The 22,276-nt window shown below is 50.4% G+C and overlaps 1 protein-coding gene across 2 annotated transcripts in view; it reads left to right on the top strand.

Annotated features, from left to right (window-relative positions):
- AKHSDH1 (Bifunctional aspartokinase/homoserine dehydrogenase 1, chloroplastic) overlaps positions 1-22,276 on the top strand; it is a 45,892-nt gene that overhangs the window by 5,054 nt on the left and 18,562 nt on the right. The window contains 6 exon segments of one of the 2 annotated variants that reach the window (NM_001111855.2): positions 585-637; positions 925-1,130; positions 1,356-1,443; positions 5,855-5,968; positions 12,023-12,121; positions 12,202-12,396. In NM_001111855.2, the coding sequence (NP_001105325.1) occupies positions 585-637; positions 925-1,130; positions 1,356-1,443; positions 5,855-5,968; positions 12,023-12,121; positions 12,202-12,396 (755 nt within the window). 2 annotated transcript variants of the gene reach the window in all.

The following is a 22,276-nucleotide window of genomic DNA, read 5'->3' as shown; positions in this document are numbered from 1 at the left end:
CCTTTCCTCTTTAGTATATAAGATGCGCAGTTCTCCTGCGCGTTCTCAAAAAAAAAAAAAAACTCAACAGAACACAACATAACGGAAGTCATAATATTTTGTAACCCTGACATGTGGCTACCTTTGCTATGATGGGTCAGAGGTGATGGAAATTCTAAAACCTGTATTTTTAAAAATATGTATCCTGAAATATATACTTTTATTATGCATGCCCTTAAATGTTCATTTTTATGCATATGCAAAAAACAGGTAGTTTTTTTTCCCAAAAGAGATGTACTAAATCAAATCTATCTACTAGTTTGGTTACATTCCCAGTAAAGTGGAAGAAATTGGGAACCAATTGGAAAGGCTGCTGTATTATTCTATTAGTTTTTCCCAAGTTTGGGAACCAACTGGGGGTCTAGCACGCGACAAGAAAACCATAGTTGGGCTACCGCTGCACAAGATTCCCATGTATATCAGTATTTAATCGAATAGACCCTTAGATTTCATTTTTCATTTCTATATACAAGTTTATATAATCTTGTTATTGGTACAATATGTCTATTTTGAATATCTATCTGATGGGTATCTTATGAATGCAGTTAGTGAGGCTGTAATCTTAAGCACATTGTCGTATCAGGAGGCCTGGGAAATGGTAACTTCTCTACTGTCAGGTTTCTTCCAATGGCATTTGTATGATTAATTATTTAAAGAACCATCGTACATGAGTGAAGCTGAATATTGCACGCCTGGCTTTTTCTTGATAACAATGGTTCATCAGCTTAAACACTGCTATGAAGCTAGGCTTTTTTTGGGGTGCTCACTACACAGGTCTAGCAATCGTGGGAGGCGTTGGTGCTCAAACTACTGTTATGCTTGTTGTTATTGGATCTGTGCTGGCTTTAGTATGTCGTAACTAACCTGATTTTTTTTCTTATGCAGTCATATTTTGGGGCAAATGTCTTGCATCCACGTACTATTATACCTGTGATGAAATATAATATCCCTATTGTTATAAGGAACATATTCAATACTTCTGCCCCTGGAACTATGATCTGTCAACAGCCTGCTAATGAAAACGGTGATTTGGAGGCTTGTGTCAAAGCTTTTGCAACTATAGATAAATTGGCTTTGGTTAATGTCGAAGGGTAAGTATGATAAATGTAAGCCATAACTATCTGTAGTAATCTGTACTGATTTTTTGGTACCTTTTGCTAATAACAAATGAGTGTGGATAAGGGAAGACCTTAACAGGTTAGCGTTTAGCATGTGGATGATAGAATGGTCATGAAGCACCACCAGATGCTCCAGATTTGTGATTATCTGGAATAATTTCTTATATTTTTATAACATTACCTTAATCTCTCATTCAGGACTGGAATGGCTGGTGTCCCAGGTACAGCAAATGCCATATTTGGTGCTGTGAAGGATGTTGGAGCAAATGTTATCATGATATCACAGGTATATACTCCACTCAGAGGGTCTAATTGTTGCTTGTATTAGCCTGTAAGGGATAATATCAAAAGACAATGATTAATACATAACTTATTTAATACAATGTATATAACTGTAAGCATCAAATAGCGTGAAGACAAATCTTCAGGTGAAGACTCCAACGCCACCAGGACAGGTGACTGGTTGATCAAAAGCCTAAACTCCTCTGTACTCTAGCAATCTGGTAACCATCCGGGATTTTTGCCAAAGTGTTGAAACTAAAGCAAGCGACATGGGAAGTGGCAGTTGGAAGTGGTCGTCCCAGGGCGCTTGCAGGAGATGGAGCAGCAGCACTGCCAGGCGTGGTGGCAGGACTGCTTGGACCATCTGGGGCGGTCGAGTGCTGCACTGGTGGGCGACACGTGAAGACCTGGCCGAACCGTTGTGGCACAGACGGGGCGCCGAGCGGTGCTGATGCAGGAGTGCCGGGGACACCAGGAGAGTCATTGGGAGACCCTGGTGAGGTCGGCGCGACTGGGGTAGAGGAACCAGGCAACACTAGGGGCGTACGAACGTCGGGTACTGCAGGCGCGTCGAGAGCAGCGTTTGGAGCTGTTGGGGCACTGGGGGCAGTGGCGCCTGGTACTGCAGAGATGCCGGGAGCAGTTGCATGTCCTGGAGAAAACAAAAGCGGTGGGCCTATAGGTGGCGGTACCAGGTTAGTGGGAATGTTGTCCAGAAAATCGAACTCGTGGGAGGTGACAGTGGGTGACTGTTGGGCAAAGGGGAAGGTGGACTCATTGAAAACAACGTGACGGGAAAGATGACATGGTTCGAGAGAAGATCAAGACACCGGTATCGTTTGTGGTGAGGTGAGTAGCCAAGAAAGACACACTTAGCAGAGCGGTGATCAAGTTTGTGGCTAGTGGTGGCGAATAGGTTGGTATAACAAGTGCAACCGAAGACGCGAAGGTGTTCGTAGGATGGCACTGTTTTGAAGAGGGCGAAGTGCGGGGTGGAGAAATGAAGAGTCTTGGTGGGTAGAATGTTAAGAAGTGTTGCTGTGTGGAGAGCTTCAACCCAGAAGGTTGGTGGAATGTTGGCCTGAAATAGAAGTGAGCGAATGGTGTTATTGGTAGTACGAATGATGCGCTCAGCTTTACCGTTCTGAGGTGAGGTGTAGGGGCAGGACATACGGAGGACACCATGGGTGAGGAAGAACGTGCAGGAGCTGGAGTTGTCGAACTCAAGTCCGTTGTCACATTGCACAACTTTAATGGTGACACCAACCTATGTTTTCACATAGGCGAAAAACTGAGTGAGTCGGGAAAGCATAAGATTTCAGGTTTAAAGGAAAAGTCCATAAGTAGTGGGAGCAATCATCAAGAACAACTAAGTAATATTTGTAGCCTGAGACACTTAAAATGGGGGACATCCACAGATCACAATGAATGAGATCGAAATTGTTAACCGCACGAGAAGTAGACGTACGGAATGGAAGACGAACATGACGACTCAACTGACAGACATGACATAAAGTGGAGCTAGCATCCTTATTACACATGCGAATGGCTGATGTGAGCTTGGATAGGGTCTCGTGACCAGGGTGACCAAGACGGCGATGCCAAAGTGATGGAGTGGAGCTTGCGACGAAGCTGTGTGTAGCAGGGAGGCACAGGGGGTATAGTGGTCTGGAACTATTGCACCTGACGATCACGTTCCGAGACAGCAGATCCTTCACAGACCAACCATAGGGATCAAATTCAATGGAACATTTATTATCTGTGGTAGACTGGCGAACAGAGACCAGGTTCTTAATAAGTTTAGGTGAAACAAGAACATTGTTGAGATGTAAAAAACCATGTAAAGTGGTGGAGCCAATGGAAAGATTGGAAGAAGGGAGCTGTCACCGACAATAATGGAGGAAGGTGCAGTAAGAGAGGGATTTGAAGTGTTTGATAGGGTACCGGCGTTGGAGGTCATGTGGGAGGTTGCACCTGTGTCGAAGTACTAGTCGGTTTGCTGGGGCGGAGTCAGGGACACAGTGTTGAAGGCTGAGGCAAGGAATTGAGCATCCCAAGATGGAGTGGACGAGTGTCCCAGGATGTCGTAGAGAGCCTAGGGAATACATCCCTGCAGGGCGCCGTTTTGCAGGTTGTGCTGCAGTGGGGCGCCTCCCTGTCCTTGTAGAGCGCCATGGACGTACTGCTGGGTTTGGTGGGCCAGCAGTGCCTGGTGTGGGGCGATGGAGGCCGGAGCAGCGTAAATGACCTGCTGCTAGCCGTTGGAGCCAGCAGGGCTAGTGCTGCGCCAGGAGAGCATGCTGCTGTTGTGGAGTCGGCGCCCGCGGACCGGGCCACATTTGAATGGCCCTAGTCCAGGGGTTTTGGAGGGAGGGCCACAGGCCGGAGGTGCCCCCGTGTTGAAGAGTGGTTGGCTCGCGGCCGCCGGGACCAGTTGCCGGTGTTGGAAGAAGGCCCTGGCGGCCTTGGCCACCTCTCTTGCTGCGACAGTTCTTGAACTAGTTGGTGTTTCCCGAGCGTGGAGGCGGCTGGGGCGCCTTGCTGGAGGCCGACGAGGTCCCACCTTGCTGGGGCTTGGTGGAGGCGAGGAGGGCGATGGATGGAGCATACACATGATGAGCCATCGTGAGCTCCTCCAACAGAAGAGTGGCACAGACGTCGTGGAATGTGGGGAAGGGGTGACCGAGGCGAAGATAGCGACCGATGTCGGAGAAGCGGTCGCTGAGGCCGCGCAAGACATTGAGGACCAATGTTCGGTCGGAGACTAGTTTGCTAAGGTCGTCGAGGGCATCTGCCATAGTTTTGAAACGACGACAGTAGTCGGAGTTGGATAGATCACCTTGGACGAAGTGCCGGAACTAGGCGTCGAGATGGAGGGCGCGGGTGTCCTGATTGCCGAGAAACTGGTTCTCAAGGGCAAGCCAGGCGACGCGGGCAGTGGCGCCACGTTGCATGACCATCTCAACAAGTTCCGTGGAGATGGAACCGGAGATCCACGACTTGAGAACGCAATCCATGCGTGCCCAGTCGGGGATGGTAGGCGCGGGAGCATCGTCGAGGATGTGGCTGTCCAGAGAGTACTTGTCGACGACGAGGAGAACCTCATCGCGCCAACGAGAGTAGTTGTTGGTGGCGAGGTCGAGGACGACGTGGATGAGACTCCTGATGTTCTGTACAACGACGACCTGAGAATGAAGGTTGACGATGGCAGCAGCCTCGTGGAGGAGGATGGCGTCGAGTAGACCCTTGTAAGCATCACCCGCTGGCTCAGAGATGTGGGAATGAGCGTCGTCGCTGGGGATGTCATTAGTGGCATCCTGAGCAGTGAGGGCGCGAGCACAGGTCGCGCGTGCGAGAGCAGCGCGAACGTGTTCGACAGCCACGTCGCGCTCCTGGGCAGCGGTGGCCGCCTCCTGCTCCGCCTGGAGAGCCTGGGCGAGGGCGACATCGCGCCGGGCGGCGGCCTAGAGGCGAGCTTCGTGGTCAGCTGCGGTCAGCGCAGCGGTGTCATCGACGGCAAGTGGCGATGGCAGATCTGAAGGAGCCATGGCCAGAGGAGGGCGCGACCGGGTGATGGCGCGCAGGGAGATGGCGTGGCCTGGGGTCGGCGCGCAGATGGGCGCCAGCCTGGTTATGGCGCGCAGAGGAAGGGTGGTGGCGCAGCCTGGATGAAGCGCCCAGGGCAGCAAAAGGGTGAGATGGATGGAAACCCAAACTTGTGATACCATGTGAGAAAGGGAGAAGGAGAGAATAGCAGAACTGCTGCTGTGTTTCATGTATAGAAAAGAGGACCAGACATACATATATATAGGCACAGGGAAGGGGGAGATCTCAGGTTTATAGAAACAGTGCCCGTGAGATCTCCCTGATTGATCACTATACCAGATTGGTAGGATCCTATCTATCCTATCCCCAATCAGTGGGATCAGATCCCCTCTGGCCATGTACGCCAGGCACATGCCATAGGCGCCTGCAGTTACCTTTGCTAACACATGGAAAACAGCTATCAACGTGCCTCAACTTTGACTTGTGGTTGCTGGTGTGGTGGAGCAGGGAGATGAGAGAGTATTGAAAGGGGATGAGAATAGGAATTGGCTGTTATTGCTTATTTATCCCTTGGTCACCACTGATGATAAGATTACAGCACAGTTCTCCTAGATTCTTGCTTGTCTAGTTCAGGCTGTCCTGATGTGCCTATACGGGTTTCCGACCATAACATTACTTTCTTGTAATTTTAATTTGACAGTTATAAACAATATAATATAAGATAAATGAATGGTCAAATTGTAACTTAAGAGACCATGCTAGGTCAGACTGACCCAATAAACTGGAAAGGATGGAGTACTGTGTTGTCACTTGTTATCTTATTTTTCTGTCAACGAGGAAGCTTCTTTCTGACTGCAACATATCTGCAGGCTAGCAGTGAACACTCTGTATGCTTTGCTGTTCCAGAAAAGGAAGTTGCATTGGTTTCTGCAGCCTTGCATGCTAGGTTTCGTGAAGCATTGGCAGCAGGGAGGTTATCTAAGGTATATTCATGAGTCATGATGTTTTTTGAATTGTTGCACTAGCTTTGTCCATATCTGATTATCTAATACTTACACTCGGAGATCACGTGACAAACAAATAATACTGATTGTAATTTTGTTGTCAATCTTTAAAATAATATTTACCCTGAATGGAATTTAGATATCCTTGACATCAACATACATATGCTACACAGCCTGAATATACTGTACTTAAGTCTGCAATTTTTAGTACCTTGGTACCATATGATTTTAGAATGTCAGTCAGGATCATAAATCATATGAAAACATATTAATAAGCATGAATGTCGGGGAAGGACCTGGGTTCGACGCAGCCTTTGCAAAATGTAGGGATAAGGCTTGCCTCGGTTATTCCTTCCTAGGTCTGTCCTTTATACTTCAGACACAACTTAGCTTTGTAGTGTCAGCTGTGCAAAATATTTAGTCTGTGACCTTCACTGTAGTGAGTCTTCATGGACACTTCTATATTATAAGGACTTAAAAGTCATGTTTTTGAGAAATCAGGAATGCTATACAGTATACACTGGAATATAGGCTCAGAAGATTCTACAGTCATATTGAACATAACAGTTAGAAAGGGCAGGAGGCCAAGTTGTTTGGAGTTTGCTGGACTGCAGCTGCTTTGTTCCTTTTTTTGTTCATATTATCATATATGAACATCTCTAGCTTACATAGAGTTGGATAACAGCACTCCCACTCCCACTCCAGCCATGCTATCTCACTCCCACCCACCTCCTTCCATACACCCTACCTCGATCGTCGTTGGAAACGGGTCCACTCTTCCCGTCACCTCTGTAGGTGCCTCGATTCTCCCTGTATCGTTCTACCTCAACGACGTTCGTAGCCCCTCACATCACTCACAATCTCCTTTCTGTCCGTCGGTTCACCACCGACAATTCTTGTTCCATTGAGTTTGACTCTACTAGGTTTTCTGTGAAGGATCTGGCCACCAGGACCCCACTCGCCTGATGTGACAGCGTCGGGCCCCTCTACACACTCCGGTCGTCGTCCACCGGGGTGTCTCCACCACCCGTCCTGGTCTCCACCACCACCTCCACCACCTGGCATCGTCGTCTCGGGCACCCAGGACCTGACGTCATGACCAAGCTTTCCAACACTTTAGATTCTTCTTGTAATAGGGGACATTCTGAGGGCCTCTGTCATGCTTGTCAGCTAGGTCACCATACCTGTCTCCCTTTTACTACATCTTCTTCTAGAGCTACGCAGGCTTTTGACCTGGTTCATTGTGACCTGTGGACCTCCCCTGTACTCAGTCTGTCTGGATACAAATACTATTTGGTGATTTTGGACGATTTTTCCCATTTTCTATGGACTTTTCCTCTCCGCTTGAAGTCCGACACGTTTCCCACCTTCACTCACTTCTTCGCCTGGGTCTCCACCCAGTTCCGTCGCCCCATCCGTGCACTGCAGTGTGACAATGGCCGCGAGTTTGACAACCATGCCTCTCGGTCGTTCTTCCTCGCCAGTGGCGTTCAATTGCGTCTCTCGTGCCCCTACACCTCTGCCTAGAACGGGTCGGGCCGAGCGCATGATTCGCACTACCACCAACATGATTCGCTGCCTCCTTTTTCAGGCGTCTCTCCCTGCCAGCTACTGGGCAGAGGCACTTCACACAGCTACCCACCTCCTCAACCGCCTCCCATCGAAGGCGGTGAACCACCCCACCCCCCACTTCGCCCTATACGGCACGGTCCCCTCCTACGACCACCTTTGTGTGTTCGGCTGTGCTTGCTATCCCAACACTTCCGCTTTTGCTCCTCATAAGCTGTCTCCACGCTCCACCCGCTGCCTCTTGGCTACTCTCCTGACCACAAGGGGTATAGCTGTCTAGACCTCACCACCCATCGCATCATCATCTCTCGTCATGTCGTCTTCGACGAAGATGTGTTTCCCCTTGCCGGCTCCTCCCCGTCCACCGACCTCGACTCCCTCCTTGAGTCCGATCCGTGTACCCATCCCTCCCAGGCACCTCCCGCCACGTCATCGCCCTCTCACGCGGCCCCGACGAACCCGTGCCTACCTCATGCAGCTCCGACGCCCGCACTCGCACGCCTGCCTGCGCCACGCGCGGCCCCGTCGACCCCGCCTGTGCCACGCGCGGCCCCGTCGACCCCGCCTGCGCCTCGTACAGCCCCAACGACTTCGTCCTCCTCAACGAGCGGGACTCGCTTCGCCGACCCCGCCATTGTCTACCGCCGTCGCGGGAGCGCTCCTCCCTCGGCGCCCACGGACCCAGGCCCCTCGACGGACGCGGCCCGATTCTCCGACCCTGCCGTCGTCCATCATCGTCGCGGGCCGGCTACGCCCATGGCCCCTGAGCCGTAGGTGTACCACCCCGTCGTCATTCACCGCGCCCCCGGGCACACTCACCCCATGGTGACTCGCCGTGCCGCCGGTGTCCTTCGACCTGCCGACAGGATGATCCTAGCCGCCGACACGTCCGCTACTCCACCGGACGCCTCCCTGGTCCCCTCCTCCGTCCGCACCGCCCTCGCCGACCCTCACTGGTGTCGGGCCATGGAGGAGTATGCGGCCCTGCTGGCCAACCACACCTGGGACCTGGTGCCTCGTCCTCCCGGCACTAATGTGGTCACTGGCAAGTGGCTATTTCGCCACAAGCTGACTTCGGATGGCTCCCTCGACCGCTACAAGGTCTGCTGGGTTTGTCGGGGCTTCACCCAGCGCCCTGGCATGGACTACGATGAGACTTTCAACTCCGTCGTCAAGTTCGCCACCGTCCGCGCCGTCCTCTCCCTCGCCCTCTCCCGAAACTGGGCGATCCCTCAGCTCGACGTCAAAAACACCTTCATGGCACTCTGACGGAGACTGTCTACTGCAGCCAGCCCACTGGCTTCGTCGACGTCGCCAACCCAGACTTGGTCTGCCGGCTGAACCGCTCCCTCTACGGCCTCAAGCAGGCGTCGCGGGCCTGGTACTACTTGGCCTCCATCGGCTTCATCGAGGCCAAGTCGGATACATCCCTCTTCATCTACCGGCGGGGCGACGACATCGTCTACCTCCTCCTCTATGTCGACGACATTGTGGTCACAGCATCCACCGCCGACCTCCTACAGCGCACGATCATCGCCCTCCAGCGGGAGTTCGCGATGAAGGACCTGGGGCCTCTCCATCACTTCCTCGGCATCACTGCCGAACGTCGGCCGCAGGGTCTCTTCCTGCACCAGCGTCAGTACGCCATCGACATCCTAGACGGGCTGACATGTCCGACTGCAAGCCCTGCTCCATGCCTGTTGACACCCTAGCGAAGCTCTCTGAGGACGACGACCAACCGGTCGCCGACGCGACGTCTTACCGGAGCTTGACAGGCGCCCTGCAGTATCTCACCTTCTCCCGGCCCGACATCGCCTACGCCGTTCAACAAGTGTGCCTCCATATGCACACACCACGGGAGCCCCACCTCACCGCTCTCAAGCGGATCCTACGCTACCTTCGGCGCTCACTCGACTACGGCCTCCTCCTCCGACCATCCTTGACGTCGGATCTTGTGGTCTACACCAACGCTGACTGGGCCGGCTGCCCCGACACGCGCCGGTCCACCTCCGGCTATGCCGTGTTTCTGGGTACCAACCTCGTCTCTTGGGCCGCCAAGCGGCAGCCCGTCGTCTCGCTCCAGCGCCGAGGCTGAGTACCGCGCTGTGGCCAACGGCGTGGCAGAAGCTTCTTGGATGCGCCAGTTCCTCCATGAGCTTCACAGCCCCTTCCAGCACGCCACCCTCGTCTACTGCGACAACATCAGCGCCGTCTACCTCTCCACTAATCCCGTGCAACATCAGCGCACCAAGCATGTGGAGATCGACCTGCACTTCGTCCGGGAGCGTGTCGCCGCAGGCGACGTTCGGGTCCTCAGCGTCCCCACCACGCTGCAGTTCGCCGACATCTTCACCAAGGGATTACCGTCCATTGTATTCCTAGACTTTCGGTCAAGTCTCAACATCTGTCCAGGATAGAGTTGTGACTGGGGGTTGTTAGAGTACCTATTAGGGTTTCAGTACTCCCCATGTGTACTTACTGTTTTGCCCCTATTGTAATGGGCTCAGCCACCTAACTCAGACTATATATATAGATATATATATACACGGCGGCACTAAAATGCACATGGGTGCATTTTAGTTTGTGAATGCACAGACCCAAGACTCTCTGCCCCCCCCCGCCGCGCGCCTCCCTGACCCGCCGACTCCTCCTTCCTCCGATCCTCTAACCCTAGATCCATGGTCCCACCGTCGCTGCCGCACCTTGAATCGCCTCGATGCTCCTCCCCTAAATACTTGGAGATTGTTGTGACTGGAGGGGCCGATCCTCTAGCATTTTTGGTCTGATTGTAAAAAACCTGTTAAACAAAAATGATTCCAACTGCTGGTGTGATGTGATTGCAACCCCGCATTAGGTGTGATTGCAACTGCTATATAATCCTACCCAAATATCTGTTAAAAAATGTAAACAAAATGATTGCAACTGCTGGTGTGTTGTAATTGCAACTGCTGGTGTGGTGTGAATGTAACTGCTGAGTTGCTCTGATGTGATTGCAAGTACTGAATAACTCTGGGAAATTTTATTAAAAAAATATGATTGCAACTGCTGGTCTGGTGTAATTGCAACTGCTGGTCTGGTGTGATTGCAACTTCTATATAACTATGTCCAAAAATCTGTTAAACAAAACAATGATCGCAACTGCTGTCTGGTGTAATTGCAACTGCTGGTTTGGTGTGATTGTAACTTTTATATAACTATGTCCAAAAATCTGTTAAACAAAACAATGATCGCAACTACTGTCTGGTGTAATTGCAACTGCTGGTCTGGTGTGATTGCAACTTCTATATAACTATGTCCAAAAATCTGTTAAACAAAACAATGATCGCAACTGCTGGTCTATGTCCAAAAATCTGTTAAACAAACAATGATCGCAACTGCTGGTCTTGGTGCAGACTGAAGTTGTCAGGGCCTGCGCGTCGATATAGAGAATGCACCAAGGCCGAACCTACGCGCCAGGAACACCTGGTCCGAGCCAACCGCCCCACCCAGGCCGAACCGACGCTTCGTCTTCGTCCCTCCCGCACGCTCCCGACAGAACATTTTCACTTCAGACTTAAGTTTGCAATTAGAGGATACCCTTAGTTGCAATCAATAAGCAACAATCGTTGCAACTGGAGCAACAACAGAGACTCAAGTTTGCAATTAGCGGATACCCCTAGTTGCAATCAACAAGCAACAAACGTTGCAACTGGAGTAACAACACCATGCAATGGTAATCAAGGAGTAAAAACAGAGACTCAAGTTTGCAATTAGAGGATACCCCTAGTTGCAATCAACAAGCAAAAAACGTCGCAACATAAAATCAACAAACCACGCAGTTGCAATCATTAGTTGCAACCAATATTGAACAAACGCCGGTGGTGCAATGGTAATCAAGGAGTAAAAACAGAGACTCAAGTTTTCAATTAGAGGATACCCCTAGTTGCAATCAACAAGCAACAAACGTTGCAACTGGAGCAACAAAAAAGACTCAAGTTTGCAATTAGCGGATACACCTAGTTGCAATCAACAAGCAACAAACGTTGCAACTGGAGTAACAACACACAATGGTAATCAAGGAGTAAAAACAGAGACTCAAGTTTGCAATTAGAGGATACCCCTAGTTGCAATCAACAAGCAACAAACGTCGCAACAGAAAATCAACAAACCACGCAGTTGCAATCATTAGTTGCAACGCGCGGGGACAGGGAGGCGCGCGACGACGGCGGGGGGCAGGGAGGCGCGCGTATAGGAGGGCCGAGGGCGTGCTCTTATGGGGAGGCGTGCTCGGGGTGTTAGGTGCTCTGGTCGGACAGGGAGTCTTGGGGTCTGTGCATCCACAAACTAAAATACACATGGGTGCATTTTAGTGCCGTCTATATATATATATCCCAACCCCTTGTTAGGGGTAGGGGTTTTCACCAATCAACAATAACATCTCAGTATGTGAGTACAATCTTGATTTATTTTGTTTCCATTTCTCAGGTTGAAGTCATTCATAATTGTAGCATCCTTGCTACTGTCGGCCTGAGGATGGCAAGTACACCTGGAGTCAGCGCGACCCTTTTTGATGCACTAGCTAAGGTATTCTGCATTTTAAATTTGTTACCTGAGATATTTTTCATGGTAGCGATGCTAATATCCAATGAAAATGATGGATCCAGGCAAATATTAATGTAAGGGCGATAGCTCAAGGTTGCAGTGAGTACAACATTACTATTGTACTGAAGCAAGAAGACTGCGTGCGGGCTCTGAGAGCTGCCCACTCAAGGTTCTTCCTCTCCAAAACCACACTGGCTGTTGGCATCATTGGACCTGGGTTGATTGGTCGCACACTACTTAATCAGCTGAAGGATCAGGTATATAAAACCAAAGAAAGCCTTGTGTTTCTATACTGCAGAAGAAGTGCATCATGAGAGAATGTAAAAGTATGATCTTGTAGAACTATTATATTAATGTCAATATCTTTGGGTTACTTCAAAAGTCTTCTCGCATTATGTTTGTAGGCTCTATGCTCATTTTTAATGTTCAATTAGAATCTGGAGCAGCTAGCCATCATGTACTGACTAGTGAAATCTAGTTAGAATTAAGAACCGTCGCCCCCCTCCATGTCTTTCTCGGTCACTTGTGATGCTCGTTTCCACTGTGCACCGTTGGCTCTATTGTGGGCCATTATTAACTTACTCAATGAGTGGTGTTACTGATGGATTACTGAAACGGCTAGATCTTGATTTTGTCACACAAACAAGCATGGACACACTGGTGTAGTGCTGCTGGGATGATCTCCACAGCTAGCCTCACCTTTACATTTATATAGAAACAAGTATGTTACAAGGGTGAGGAGCCCTAGTAAGCTACTGTGCTACAACTTGCAGCATGGCTGCATACCAACTACTCCCCTTGATGTCAACAATCAACACACAGTCACACAGGAACAACAGCAGGTGGGGTGTGTGGGCGTCCAACATAGGGACTAAACAAAGACACAATTAAGCTGAACAAGACTTATGCTATCAGATTTTGGGAATGGTATGGCATGAAGACGTTCATATCATAGGATGAGTAATAGTGTCTGGTTCCCGACATGCAGCATAACGTTCTAGTTTTAGTTGCATGACACTTAACATTTGAGCTTTGATTCCACTAGTTTAGTTTATTTACTTGCAAGCTGTTAGATACCCGTCCCTTGTAATGGGCCTGGCCAAGTTATATGGTCTATTAATACACTGCCCAACCCTATTCTAGGGTTAAGGTTTCCAATATGGTATCGGAGCCAATTTTCCTTCCTCTCCCCTCCCAGCCGTCACAACCGCCAGCCAGCAGCCCCTTCCCCTCCCCTCGCCGGCCGGTCGCCGGCCTCCCCGGCCTGGTCGCGTCACGGACGGCGTGCCTCTGCCGCGCCGCCACCCTCCCCTCATCGGCCGGCCGCCGGCCTCCCCTGCCTGGCCGCGCCGTGCCCGCCTCCACGCCGCCTCCTCCCCGGCGCGTCCTCCCCGACAGCCGCACGCCCTCTCCTACTGCCTGCCGACGCTCCAGCTCCGGCCGCCGCGCCGCCCCATGGCGGATTTCCCTGGCGCGCGCCCTCCCCCGACCGCCCGCCATGCCCTCGGCGCTGACGAGCCTGACCACGCCCCCCATGGCGGCCACCTCTCCTACGCATCCGTGGCCGCCCACAGCCCCACTGGCGACGCCCTGCTCCCCCACGCTGACGGCTCCCTCTCCGGTGGCTACCTAAACACGGTGGCCCACACGTCCACTGCGCCCGTGCACAATGCTGTCGTTGCTGCCAGCACGCGTGCTGTCGGGCTTGGTCTCCCGGGCCACCCGACGTGCATGGGTGCCCTTGCACTCGCCGTTGACTCCGCGGCCCTGTCGCCGAACTGAATCTTTCGGTCGCCGCCCCTAGCTTTCAAACCAGTTGCCCACCGATCCCCGACGTCACTTGGGCTCCCACGGCCGACTCCACGTAGGTCGTCGCCATCGCCACCATCCAGGCCGCTGTGGCCGCATCACAAGAGCGTCAACGCACCGCGTCCCACGCTTGGGAGCAGGAACGCGCTATGGGGCAGGCCTTGCCCACTCAGCTGGCCACTGCCAAGCGTCTTCTCCACAACCGCGACACACCACCCCCTCCCGTTGTGCCACCCACGGGGGGAGGTCCCCGCGTTCCCCCATGCCTCCGGACTTGACGTCGACACCATCGCCGCACTCCATGCCCAGGCCGCTGGGGTTCACAACATACGGTCCCTCGTGTCCGTCGTGTTGGACCCGACGTCCTCCTACTACCCTCGCTGGCGCGCTCAGGTGGTCCTCACTTTTCGGCGCTTCGCTCTCGCTGACCACGTCCTCGACGACCCCATTGCCCCGTTGTCTCCATCATGTGTCCAGATGGACTGCGTGGTCATATCGTGGCTCCACAACACCATCACTGTCGAGCTGCAGGATATCATCCGTGACCAGTCGAACACCGCTCGTCAGGCATGGCTCGCTCTTGAGGGCCAGTTCCTCGGGAATCAGGAGGCTCGGGCGCTCCACCTCGACGCCTAGTTCCACCTGTTCTCTTAGGGGAACTCTTCGTGGAAGAATACTGCCGCCAGATGAAGGGTATGGCGGACTCTCTCTGTGATCTCGGCGAGCCTGTCGCCGACCGCACCCTGGTGCTGAACCTTCTTCGTGGCCTCAGCCCCCGGTACGGCCACCTGAAGGCTCTCATCAAGCGGACCGTGCCGTTTCCCACCTTCCATGCCGTGTGGAACGAGCTTCTCTTCGAGGAGTTCACCATGACGATTGAGGCACCCGCTTCGGCCCGGCACTCTACAACTCTCCTCCTGGTGGTCAGGCGTCTTCCGGGGGCCATGGCCCTCGCACCTTGTTGACTAGGGACCCCACTCGTCCTCCTGCCACTGCCCCTGTAGCCCCTCGTCTGGCCTCCACCACCGACGGCGGTCGTCGCCCCTGCAAGGGTGGACGCGGGGGTGGCAGCTCCATGCGTGGAGGTTCCACCTATCGGGGGGGTGCTAGGGCTGGCCGTCGTTCTACAACCCCTGGACCGACACCATCTCCATGTTGCCGGGTCAAGCCCCTAGTGCCTCCCGTCCTCCTGTGCAGGCGCCGGCTTTCCTGACTGCACCCACCTATGGAGTCCCTTCGCCACCTGCCTCCGGCATGCCCCCATACGACGTGCCCCTGACGACCTCGGCTTCGCCTCAGCTCGTGCCTCCGGGGACCCACACCATGACTCCCTGGTCGCCACTAGCTGGAGGCTAGGACGCAGCCTCCCTTGTCGCCGCCTACAACACCATGGCGTTGGCTCCACCCTCCCCTGACTGGGTCATCGACTCCAGTGCATCCTACCACACCACCCCTACAGCAGGCATGTTATCTCGTTCTCACCCACCTCATTCCTCCCACCCCACTTCGGTTGTTGTTGGGAATGGTTCCACTCTGCCGATCACCTCGGTAGGTGCCTCGGTTCTCCCCGGACCGTTCTACCTGAACGACATTCTCGTTGCCCCTCACATCACTCACAATCTCTTTTCTGTTCGTCGGTTCTGAAAGTCGCCTAGAGGGGGGTGAATAGGCGAAACCTGTAGATTAAAATTTTATCCCCCAACTAGATCCTTTGATTAGTGGTTAGAACAAGAAATATGATTATCGGAGTATAAGAACTAAGTCATTTGCTTGTAACCAAAGTTGCTTTGAAATAATGCGGAATTGATAAACAATACAATTACTAGATATATGGATAGAAAAGCAAGAAGACTTAGATGAGAAGAACAATAAGTCAAGTTTCTTTCTTGCGAAGTGTTGCTTCACTAAATGAGAATTTGACTTGAAGCAACACCAAAAGATATTGACAAAGAATAGCGCAAGAAAACTTAGAGAAGGGAAAACAAACAAATCACAAGCAATAAACACAATGGACACGGGTGATTTGTTTTACCGAGGTTCGGCCCTCGAAGGCCTAGTCCCCGTTGAGGAGTCCACTTAAGGACGGGTCTTTTTCAACCCTTTCCCTCTCTCCACCGATCACACAAGGATCGGTGAGCTCTTCTTCTTCTCAAGGATCACTCTCGATCCCGCAAGGACCACCACACTCTTTGGTGTCTCTTGCTAGCTTTTACAAGCCTCCAACACTTTGGAGGAAGTTCGAATGGGAGTCAAAACTCCACGCGCAAATGAACACAAAGACAAAGCACACACTATCTCTCAATGTATCTCACAAGGCACTAGGGCTAAACTCAATTGAGTAGCTCTCAATTGCTCGCTCTCTCTTTTGTGGCACTTGTGTTGGTTGTAGTGGGCTAGATCTTGTGTATAGGATGGATCAATGAATATAGATGGTTGTGAGGGCTTGAGTATGTCAACTAGATGACTTGGAATGTTGCTTGGACTCCCCCTCATTGAAGTGGCCGGTTGGGGTGGTATTTATAGCCACCATCCAAATTGTAGCCGTTGGAGAAGCTGGCTGGCGATGGGCGCACCGGACAGTCCGGTGCACACCGGACATGTCCGGTGTGCCAGCCACGTCATCCTATCCGTTGAGATTGGAGCTGGTCGACCGTTGGAGGCTTTGTCCTTATGTGGCACCGGACAGTCCGGTGCAGCACCGGACAGTCCGGTGCCCCTCTGACTTCTGCTCTGACACTCTGAATTCAACTGTACACTTTGCAGAGTCGACCGTTGAGCGCAGATGACCGTTGCTCCGCTGGCGCACCGGACAGTCCGGTGTACACCGGACATGTCCGGTGAATTATAGCGGAGCAGCCACTGCGTTTTCCTGAGGCTGGCGAGTTCCGGAGGCCGCTCTTCCTTGGAGCACCGGACACTGTCCGGTGTACACCGGACATGTCCGGTGAGTTATAGCGCGCCGGCTCCAGATTTTCCCGAAGGTGACGAGTTGGAGTCTGAGTCCCCCTGGTGCACCGGACACTGTCCGGTGGCACACCGGACAGTCCGGTGCGCCAGACCAGAGGGGCCTTCGGTTGCCTCTTTGCTCCTTTGTTTTGAACCCTGTCTTGTTCTTTTATTGGTTTTGTGTTGAATCTTTGGCACCTGTAGAACATGTAATCTAGAGCAAACTAGTTAGTCCAATTGTTTGTGTTGGACATTCAACCACCAAAATCATTTAGGAAAAGGTTTAAAGCCTATTTCCCTTTCAGGTTCACCACCGACAATTCCTGTTCCATTGAGTTTGACCCTTCTGGTTTTTCTGTGAAGGATCTGGCCACCAGGACCCCTCTCGTCCGATGTGACAGCACCGAGCCACTCTACACGCTTCGCCCTTCATCCACCAGCGCGTCCCCACCTCCCGTCCTGGTCTCTGCCACCACCTCCACCACTTGGCATCGTCGTCTCGGCCACCCAGGACCTGACGTCATGACCAAGCTTTCCAGTAGTCTAGATTCTTCTCATAGTAGGGGACATTTTGAGGGCCTCTGTCATGCTTGTCAGTTAAGTCGACATACTTGTCTCCCGTTTCCTACTTCGTCTTCTCGGGCTGAGCAGGCTTTTGACTTGGTTCATTGTGATCTTTGGACCACCCCTGTAATCAGTTTTTCTGGATACAAATACTATTTGGTGATTTTGGACGATTATTCCCATTTTCTTTGGACTTTTCCCTGTGATTGAAGTCTGACACTTTCACCACTCACACACTTCTTTGCCTGGGTATCCACCCAATTCCGCCGCCCGGTTTGTGCCCTCCAATGCGACAACGGCCGTGTGTTCGACAACCACGCCTCCCGGTGCTTCTTTCTCACCAATGGCGTCCAGTTACGTCTCTCGTGCCCCTACACCTCTGCTCAGAACGACCGGGCCGAGCGCATGATTCGAACCACCACTAATATGATCTGCTTCCTTCTCTTTCAGGCGTCTCCTGCCAGCTACTGGGTAGAGGCCCTGCACACCGCCACCCACCTCCTCAACCGCCTTCCTTCGAAGGCGGTGAGCCATTCCACTCCCCACTTCGCCCTGTACAACACATACCCCTCCTACAACCACCTTTGCGCATTCGACTGTGCTTGCTATCCTAACACTTCCGCTACTGCTCCGCATAAGCTACCCCTTGCTCCACCCGCTGCCTCTTCCTCGGCTACTCCCCTGACCACAAGGGGTATTGCTGCCTTGACCTCGCCTCCCACTGCATCATCATCTCTCGTCACATCGTCTTCGACGAAGATGTGTTTCCCCTTGTAGGCTCCTCCCCACTCGCCGATCTCGACTCCTCCTTGTCACACCCGGATTTTAGGGATCCAAAACCCGGGCGCGAACATAATCACCAGGTGTGCTGGGACCAAGTCTCACACATATGATGATTCATGACACAGGATCGAATGTTACATCTTTACTACATAACAGGAGTTCTATACAAATTAAATGAATAAATAATTACATTATAAGGAGACAACGGTCCAGCAACCCAAAGTTGACTGGGAGACGACGGCCTAGATCTCTCTCACGAACTCATCGCAGCATCCTCCATGCGCCTCATCCTGCGGCACCTGTGCTTGACCTGTGGGGGGGGGGTGTGAGACAGCAAGAGTGAGCTCACATACGTTCATCGCTCAACAAGTTGTGGGGAATAATGTGCATGAACTCGCCAAAGGTGGGAGCTCACGTGAAGTGTAAGGCTTACCAAAGAGGATGGTTAGAGCTGAGCATTGCTTTTAAGGTTGGTCAAAATTTTATTAGCAATTACTAAGTATAAGTAAATACCAACCCAATTAAGTAGCAGAACAAAAGTAACAACATCACCTGCGATGCAATGCATATGACAAATTGAATTTAAGTTCCATAAATTAATCATCAGAGAGTCCTGAGCTGCTCATGACCGTGAGCTCGGCTAGTATACCAGTTTTACACTCTGCAGAGGTGGTACCCTTTACCCACAAGTCATGTTACCCATCTGCCAAGGGATCGCGACTTCCCATACACCTCTACCGAGGAGGCGAGGCAGGGTAACATTACGAGGCCTTTACAAAGTTCCACTAGCTTCAGAAAACCCGCTACAGTTTATAGGAAGCTCCAATGCAGGAATCCCTTGCAGGACCGCCATCGCAGCAAAATCCTCCCGAGGGCCTCCCTACACTGACCACTCCCCTACTGCCCTTGCCCCTTTCGGGTAAGGTAGTCCTCCACTAGCTTTCCTAATTAATCAGCCAAGGGCGTCCATAAACCCTTGTGGTGGCACGTGTTTCTCAAGTTAAGCTCTATGTTCCAATTAACATTTAATGATCTTGTCATGAACATAAATAAAATAACAACATAATTGGAACATAGATATAATGAAATATTAACCCAAAACCATATAAAGCAGTAGCAGAACTACCCAAGTGATTCAGGGGTTAAACAAGGTATTCAGGATAAACAAACTAGGGTAACCTATTAGGTCCCATCAAAATTAACCTATGCAGATCATTATGATTAATTAGAACATGAGTGGGTAAAAGAAGTGATCAAGGGCACAACTTGCCTGGCACTTGAGATTCCAGTTACCCGGGTGATTCTTCAGATCCTCGTAACCTCGCGCTAGTCGTAGCAATACAAGCAAACATGGTATAGATAAAATTAACATCACACCATACATAAGTACAAACTGAATAATAATGATTTACGCGTCGCTACGAGATCGCGGAATTGAGAAATACTAAGATCGAAGTTACAATTAAAGGGTTATGATTATATAAAAATCTGTGTGATTAAGCTATATTATAAATTGGTTAATATAAATTATCTGATAGATTATATTATAAATAATTATCTCAACTTAAATATAAGTTATAAATTGACCATAGATTATATTCTAGTATATTATAATGATAAGTAGTTTAACGAGACTAACCAACATAAGCTAAGTAAAGTTCTAATTAGAGAAGAATGAGACATGGTATAATAAATGTTGTTATTGCATAGTAAATATTTATACGAGGCTAACACAACTTGAACGGATCAAATCGGAGTTATAGATTTTAAGTTACGAATTTCTAAAGATTCTATGTATTTTGTATAAGATTAAATAAGATATAAATTCTAATGCGGCTTTAATGTGAAAACAGTGGTACTAGATGATAAAAAAAATAATATTATAAAATTTTATAAACTGGAATGGATTAATTTGAACCTAGTATGAATTTTCTAGGATTTAAACAAGTTCTAGGAATTATTTTTATATTAAAAACTCATTTCTGTAATTAATTATCCAATCCCTCGGGTCACTGGACCGCGCATCAAAACTAGATAACAGCAGGGGTCCCTGCGCAAACATCCTAAGTCTCAGTGAACAGCTGAGGATTGCGGGTTTGTTTCCCTAAAACAGAGGGTCCTATTCGTAAAGTCAGCGATCTGAAAGGGTATCACAAGTCTTCAGTCGTCCGATCAAGCGTGAACGGCCTGGATTAAATCTACTACCCTGCGAACCGGTACGCAGCGCCCATCGTTAGATCTGGATCTGACGGCCATGATTTAATAAAACAGGGAACTAATCATATCCATCCATCGCCGATCCAATGGCCCCAGCCAAGCCGCGACGCTTGATCTCATCCCTGCCGTTACCCCGCAGATCAACGGCACCAGGTGCCGTCTTCCTCCTCCAGCCGAACGCCCAGGTCTACGGCGGCTACTCCTTTCTGTCCCCTAACTCAACGCTGCTTGCTCGGCTCCCCATCAAACTGGCGGGACTGCGCAACCTGCCGGAGCGAGCACCATCATTCTTCCGAGCGCCCATTCCCCACAGCTACTAGCGCAACGCGAAGAAGTGACGGGAAAAGAAATTAGTACGAGGTGTTCCTTACCGTTGGAATTGGGGTGCAGTTCTCAGCCCATGGTGCTACGCGGTCTCGCGGCGGAGGAATATCCCAGCGTTGAATCCATGACGGTGCTGAACCGGTGGTCCACTCAACGCTCTCTAACGCCGGCACGATCCTGCGCACTCCCAGCTTCCCGGTTAAAGCCCTTCGACGGCACGCGGGCGGAGTAGCCGCTGTGGCTCTCGGCGGCTACCAAGTTCTCTGTCCTTGCGTGGTTATGGTGTTTGGTTCCCTCAGGAATCTGCCCAACGGCTGGTGGCGAGGGGTCGTAGTCTCGTTGGTTTTATATTTGGAAAAGGAAAGAGTCCAGGCCTCAACAGAACCCCAGAGATTCCCGGCGCAATCAACGATCTGCACGGACGAGTTCTCGGAGCAGATATGCCTGGCAAGGCGGTTACAACAACCTACTGATTTCGATTGGGCTCGGCACACAGAGATGGAGCTGTCCTTAGGCCCACCCGCCAGCAACTCCGTACGGGACGTGAGTGCAGCGACCGTACTGTCCTTACGACTGGGTGAGATCAGATATGTATACGTGCATGAGATTTGCTTGATGACGTGGTATGTAGAGTTCAGCCGATGTCACTTGTGGCTAGAGAATAAACGAAAGAGAAGAAAACTATGGTCGTGTGTTTGTTTTTTTTTAAGTAAGGTGAGCACAATTTATACTTATTTGCATTTTCCTTCTTTTCTTAAATCACCAAATTGTAAATTAGGGTTGAATCTCCAAATTTGAATTTTTAATATATTTATTTTTACATTATTTTTATATTGTCACAAAATGCACACAAAATAAAAATCTCAGCATGATGCAATGATTTAGTGGCATATATTTTATAATTATCTGTTTTAAAATATGGTATTCACATGTGATGGCACAAAAAGTTCAAACTCCTACATAGATAAAGTGAACTTGTTTCTCCCTTTGATATTAGCTCTTGCAAATTACAAATTGGGTATTACAAATCCTACCCCCTTAAAAAGAATCTCGTCCTCGAGATTTGTAAGAAAATAGATATAGAAAGCCAAATGTTTGGTTTTAGCTTCGAGTTTTTTTTTCCAAGTGGTTTTAAGCACAAATATTTTCTATATACTTTTTTAGTCATTAAATAAGGAAATGATTAGGAACACATGGGTATACTATGTTTAGCTATTAGGCAGAAGTAGAGAAGGTTGCAGTAATAAGGATTAGTGCAAAGAAAGATTCCATTATGGATGGCGGATCTTGACTCATCTGGTGATTCCGTTTCGCCCTTTAAAGACTTGAGTTGGTGCTTATCCTCCTTTGACACGGTTGGTCTTTTTTTTTTGGCCTTTATTCTTGGAGTTGCCATCCGAGTTAAGGACATATGGCTAAGGTCATATCTTTAAGATAGTTGGGGTACACGAGGTAAGTAGGTTTGAATAGAGTTTTACTTTGCTTTTGGGATAA

The sequence above is a fragment of the Zea mays genome, chromosome 4, assembly GCF_902167145.1.
Source record: "Zea mays cultivar B73 chromosome 4, Zm-B73-REFERENCE-NAM-5.0, whole genome shotgun sequence".
Taxonomy (NCBI): domain Eukaryota; kingdom Viridiplantae; phylum Streptophyta; class Magnoliopsida; order Poales; family Poaceae; genus Zea; species Zea mays.
The sequence above is the reverse complement of the archived record's forward strand: the minus strand, read 5'-3'. Positions and strand labels throughout refer to the sequence as shown.